This window comes from Bidens hawaiensis, unplaced genomic scaffold (assembly GCF_021521415.1).
Source record: "Bidens hawaiensis isolate Kalapana, Puna unplaced genomic scaffold, B.hawaiensis_p1.1 tig00013327_1, whole genome shotgun sequence".
NCBI lineage: Eukaryota > Viridiplantae > Streptophyta > Magnoliopsida > Asterales > Asteraceae > Bidens > Bidens hawaiensis.
In genome coordinates this window covers 74,308-80,193 of record NW_027492129.1, presented here as the reverse complement: position 1 = coordinate 80,193, position 5,886 = coordinate 74,308, and the positions used below count along the sequence as shown (strand labels likewise).

At 33.5% G+C, this 5,886-nt stretch overlaps 1 protein-coding gene across 1 annotated transcript; it reads right to left on the bottom strand.

Moving 5' to 3' along the window:
* Positions 1–3,169: 3,169 nt before the first annotated feature.
* On the bottom strand, positions 3,170–5,679 carry LOC143543841 (uncharacterized). Its single transcript, XM_077036070.1, has 7 exons — positions 5,641–5,679; positions 5,329–5,424; positions 4,533–4,607; positions 4,362–4,453; positions 4,004–4,293; positions 3,502–3,932; positions 3,170–3,366 (listed from the first exon to the last, which is right to left on the bottom strand). The coding sequence occupies exons 2-7, from the start codon at positions 5,422–5,424 to the stop codon at positions 3,289–3,291; spliced, it is 1,062 nt and encodes a 353-aa protein (XP_076892185.1). The 5' UTR covers positions 5,641–5,679; the 3' UTR covers positions 3,170–3,288.
* Between the last annotated feature and the right edge of the window lie 207 nt (positions 5,680–5,886).

Below are 5,886 nucleotides of genomic sequence, written 5' to 3'. Positions count from 1 at the left end.
GAGGTTCTTCCTAATATTACTACACACTTGGTTAAGTTTATTTTAAATTTTATTGAGTTATCTCATGACATGTATCACTTTGGAAATGTCGGGTTCGGGTTTGACAATTTATCAAGACCCGAACCGACTAAACCGAACACTCGTAAAAATCTCATTTAGTATCTATTTAACAAAGGGTCTTGCATTATCGCAACTATACCCTATATATTTACTTAACAAATGTTAAGTAAAACTAATGAATAGAATACCGAGACCCGATTTCAAGAAAACTTACTTTTCAAAAACCATTACTTTAATTTCTTATGTATTTACATTTTAACCCTCAAACTTTAATTAATTATTTGACTTGTCATTTTATTTTACTTTAAAGTCTTCCAAGACCATCTTCTAAACCGAAACCCTTTTAACCTAGACCTCACTCGTTGAACTTATTATCACGGTGTATCACAAACAACCCTTCAAGTTATTTATTTCACATGAGTAATCACACTCCCATTTTTTACGCTTTTATACTTTTGGGGGTGGCATGCATACCATATTCAAACTTACTTGTTTTATGATCTCATTATCAAATCCACAATTCAACATTATGTGTTTGTACGAATACTTTCTCGGTCTTTGTTTATGCCTCAATTTGATTATATGCACGAGTGTTTATTTTTATGTTGTTGGAACGCAATAAGTATGATCATACGCACCCCTAGCTACTTAGCCTTGTGCAAGTAGCATAGGGCATCATTATCCGAGTATGTTGGTTGTTACCAATTAGAAAGGATCATCATTCTCCGAGTATTTTAGTTGTTACCAAATAGAAAGAAGTCACAGTTATTTGCTTTACATTTACAATGGTTGTTGCATTATTCTATTTACACATATGAATTGTGATTTTTGTCTCGTTATATACATACGTCAAAACTAGTGTATTGCTCACCAACATTCGTGTTGATCAAATTTATTTTTATGCATGCTACAGGTTTACTATTTGATTGCTTGTGAAGATCAAAGACTCATCACTCAGACCATACCTTTAGGATACTTTAACGAATGTTGTGTTGACATAATTGTTTGTATTTTATTGTGAACAAGTTGTATTTGTGATTATTGAATGAAATAAACAAGTTCAGTAAATCTTGTCACTTTAATAGTGTCATCGCGTTCTTGAGCAATCCGTTGCACCTCGACATGTTCCGCCGCCTTTTGTCGGGGTGTGACAATAATGCCCCATTCATAAGTCATAACTCTCCCTCTTCTGTTCTTAAAACAAGAGGTTCCCCCCCCCCACACTCCCTCCCCCCCCCCCCCCCCCCGCCGTTTCATAAGTCATAACTAACGAGGTTAGCTGCAATATATTCAGTGTTTGAGAAGTCGCTGTAACATGTTTAATCGTTTCAATCGATACAAGAATCAAGATATTGTCAGACGAGTTTGGGAGTATCCTCAACTTCTTCATTTTAGTTATGATATTTTCGATATAAAATATTTACTTAACTAACATTGTAGACGCTAGTTATGATTTTCCTTTTAGGAAAAAGTTTACAAAGGAAGACAAAAATGAAAAGTGTGAGAATACTTAGTGAAAAGATAAACTCTAAAAAGATAATAAAAAAGTATAACTTAAAATATAAATAATAATGAAAAAAAAACTTATAAACTAATAATGTTTACCCGTTATTCCCGTTTAAAAAAAAAGACAATAAGACACAATGCCGAAAAAAGGCACAATAGATCGCGAAATATAACAATATGCTGAACAAAATATAACAATATGCTGAAAAAATATAACACAATATTGAGTAATATAACACAATATCAAGAAAAAAGACACAATGACAAGAAAAAAATACATAATTAATTACGAAAATAAACAAAACAAAAATAACAATGATAAATACAAAAACACGATCTTTTTCCTCAACGTTGTTTTTTTTATGTTTTTTTGTTAGATTGGGGAAGACGGTGGAAACATTTTTGTGTTTTTATTATTATTTTTTTTATTTTGAGTTATGGTCTTTTTTTTAATTAAATTTTCCTTTTTAGGGGTTTTTATTATCACAAATCATTTTTATCATTCTCATTTTTGTCCCCGTAGAAGGATTCCTTTTAACCTTTTGATTCTGAAATGGCATATGAATATTCTTCGGTAATTGTCTTGCAGCTTTGTGTTCTCATAAAATCTTTGCTGTGAAACCATGGAGGAAACCATTGCAATGTACACATCTATCAAGGTACTTTACTACTTGCACAACCCCTCCTTTTTACATTTTCATGTTTTTTTTTGTTTTTACTTATATAAGTGATGCCAATATTTTAAATATATATAAATGAAATCTTTAAAAGCTCTCTGATTGTTTTTACATTCTTTCAAACCATCAGATTGTTTTATTTGTAAATAGAGACTTCTCATAAATTTGACCCGAATTCACGGATATGTGTCTCATCAAACCAAGATAGCCCTTAAACAGGTTAAAGCATCTTATTAAATTAAAAATTAATCACACAAAATATCTAATATGAAAATCTTATAAGATAGGGATATACTAAAAACTAATATCGAATTTTTTTAATGGATATTATTTATAATTAAAAAACAATTTTTTAGTAAAAAATAAACGGGTCATGAATCTCACCAAACTCATATAGCTTTTAAACCGGGTTAAAACATCTTATTTATTTATTTATTTATTTATGAACTCGTTCATCATCAAATCCTAATTATATTATTAACTACCTTACAATAAACAAAATTAAAATTCAAAAAAATATAAATATTAGAAACGAAAAATGGAAAACAACTCTTGTAATACGAGGATAAAAACTAGTAGTTTTATATAAATTATTGATTGCGGTTAAAAGGAGATGAACATGTTGATGAAGCCATCGAGCAAATGCTGAATGATATGAATTTAATTTAGTAGGTTTATAGAATTCATGCCCTCACCACCAAAGTAGCAATTTTCCATTTTTCCAACAATAGATTTTGAGTTTTCTAGTGTGCTCTGATCTTCAACTTGGATAAACCTTGTTGTAAAGTAATGCTATAACGATTTGTATTATACGCAGTAAAGATTGTATGTAAAATCTTATGGTGGTTCAACTCTCCAACCAAATTATCAAAACAAACCCAAAAACGTTTCAAGTTTGAACAAGCACACATAACCACTTTTGATCATCACTAAACAGTAAAAAATGAATATATTTCTATATAACCAAACATAAATTCATCAAATAAGACCATAGTCCATTTATAATGAAAACTGTATCCGAACCATGATACATGAAATGTAATTTCTACTCGGTTTGTACCACAATGGCTTCGTCTGTTACAATCCAGCCATCAGTTTCCACCTTCGAGGATGGTGCGCATGCCTTGAACCACAAAACAACATAACCAATAAGAGGAAGATTTATATCATGATAACATGTAAATACACATTTCGGCGCGTTCATAAAAATCTAAATCATTAAAAAAAGCTGTTAAGAAACTTGTATGAGCGAACATACCTTGGAACAAGTATAGACTATTATAGTCATCCAGTTCCAATTTTCTAAAGAACAGTTGTTAGTTGCTTCTTGTAGATAATACAGCAATGAAGGCATGAATTGCATTTCATAGTGCCTCGGTTCACCACACAGTGAGCATTTTCCGGGATCTCCCGCTTCTACACTCGCCAAAAGTGGCTTCCCGCCATATGAGTATCTGAAACATTGCTCTGGATATACATCCAAACGTTTCTTGAACTTAAGATACGTCCGGTCAGCATAAAGAGCCCTGTCATACTCATAACTTTCTCCTTCCCATGCTTCCCCGGGTTCATTCTCATTACCATCACTTTGGTTTTCTTTGATATTAAGCGAAGAAATGCTTGCAGACACAGACGCAACACTTTTTGAATAATTCTCGTCCTGAGTGTATATATAAAAGCACGCCAACACTGCAACCAATATAAACATGCATTGCATTTAACCAGCAAAAAAAACTGAAAATAATGATTAGAGACTGTACCTGCTGACTTGTCATCAACCGATCTACTTCTTAAGCTTATAGGTGGGGTTTTGTCGGTATTATCTGGGCAAGTGTTTTGTTTTTTACTTTTGGAAGCAGAAGCCAAAGCTGTAGCTTCAGTGAGTGCGAGACCTAAATCATCCAGATTTATGTCATCATCTTCATCATCAAGGTCAAATGCCCATGGGTGATCCTGCAACTTGGTGGTTAATGGTGATGCAGAAGAGTCATGGCTTAAAGGCTCTGATTCTTTATCAGGGGAAGATCTTTGAACACGAAAGACACGCCATCTGTATATGAACAAGTGACGGTCATGATTTACATACCAAAAACAAAAGAATGTATAAGAATAACCTACCTCAACGCCTCACAAGCCGGTGCTAAACAAGCAAGTATATAAATTACACGCTCTTCGACTGTTAACATCTTGCTGGAAATAGGGGCGTATATCTAAAAATAAGGCAGATGAAATAGGTGTCATAATGATGAACAAAACACGGTTCTAATCGACCAGTTTTGTAACATTAACCTGAGCCACGAGACAGAGGTTTTCTCCACATGAATCACACCTAAGAAGATCAGATCTAACAGGGCAAGGAAAGTCCTGTAGAATGATCGGTTTTCAATCAAATGCAGTAACACAAATAGGACTGTATATGTTCCAAACGAACAAACGAGACCTTATTCGTGTTCGTCTGTTAAGCTTTTTTTCGAACAAAAGCGTGGTCCATGAACACTTCACGGAACGAAACTTCATGTCCATGTTTGTTCGTTAAGGAACTGAGCTTGTTCATGCTCGTCCATTTGTTAATTTTGTAAACAGACACTAATGAACACTAACGGACGCCAACAAACGTAGCCAGACACAAACAAACACAGACGAACATATATCAATTTGAGAATCATAATCATTAAATCAAAACAAAATCACCCAAACATCCGAAGTACACCGCATAAAATCCAAAAAAAAGCTTAACATAGTAATTATAAACATAATTATAACACAATCGTAATAGTAAGAAATATAATAAATATATAAATAAAAATAGACGAAAATAATTCGAATAAAGAAACATACACATCCAAACGAATATAATCAGACGGACGTCAACGAACAAACCTAAACGAACACGTTACCAAACGTTCATGAACACAACTGAACAAACCCGGCATTTATTTATGTTCGTTCGTTACGCTTACCGAACGAAATTCTTAGTTCATTTATTAAACGTACGAACATAAACGAACTTCCCGGTTCACGGGACATTCAGTTCGTTTACAGCCCATGCTATAGTTATATTATTATTAATATTGAAACAACTCACCGGAAGTCCACCGATTTTTGTAGTATAATGATCGGCAGCTTCACAATTATCCTCAGCCCAAGGTCCTGGCATGCCTAGAATAACTACTTCACCCATCTTCACAATGCAATGCAATATAAAACAACAACAGGTCACTTATAATTAATTATACATAATCATCATGAAATTGATAGCATTAAGTCAATGAAAACTGTTATATTAAATATATTTTTAATTGATTAAGCATGATTCAGTTGGCCGTACACACATATCATAACCCTAAAACCGAAACTGCATAAGGAATTACTAAAGAGAGTGATGTTAATGGAATACCAGAAGAGATGGTGGTGATAATGGCAACGGCAACGGTGGCGGCGGCAGTTGTGTTGTGTGTGGCGGCGGCAGTTGTGTTGTGTGTGGCGGCCTTTATTTTCCGGTGAATTTGAACCCTACACTAATTCCGTGTAGGGGGGCTAGGGATTCTTTATTTTTACCTCTTATAACTTATAAGGATAACTCATAAGTTACAAATATGTAACTTATCCACATTTACTCTCACATAATAAGAAAACTCAAACA

Bases quoted from the DNA above. Each gene is read 5' to 3' on its own strand.
- LOC143543841 (XM_077036070.1), bottom strand. From the start codon at position 5,424: ATGGGTGAAGTAGTTATTCTAGGCATGCCAGGACCTTGGGCTGAGGAT. The intron at 4,608-5,328 runs GTGAGTTGTTTC...ATCATTCTACAG, and splicing joins CAAAAATCGGTGGACTTCCG to GACTTTCCTTGCCCTGTTAG. The intron at 4,294-4,361 runs GTAGGTTATTCT...GTTCATATACAG, and splicing joins CCGGCTTGTGAGGCGTTGAG to ATGGCGTGTCTTTCGTGTTC.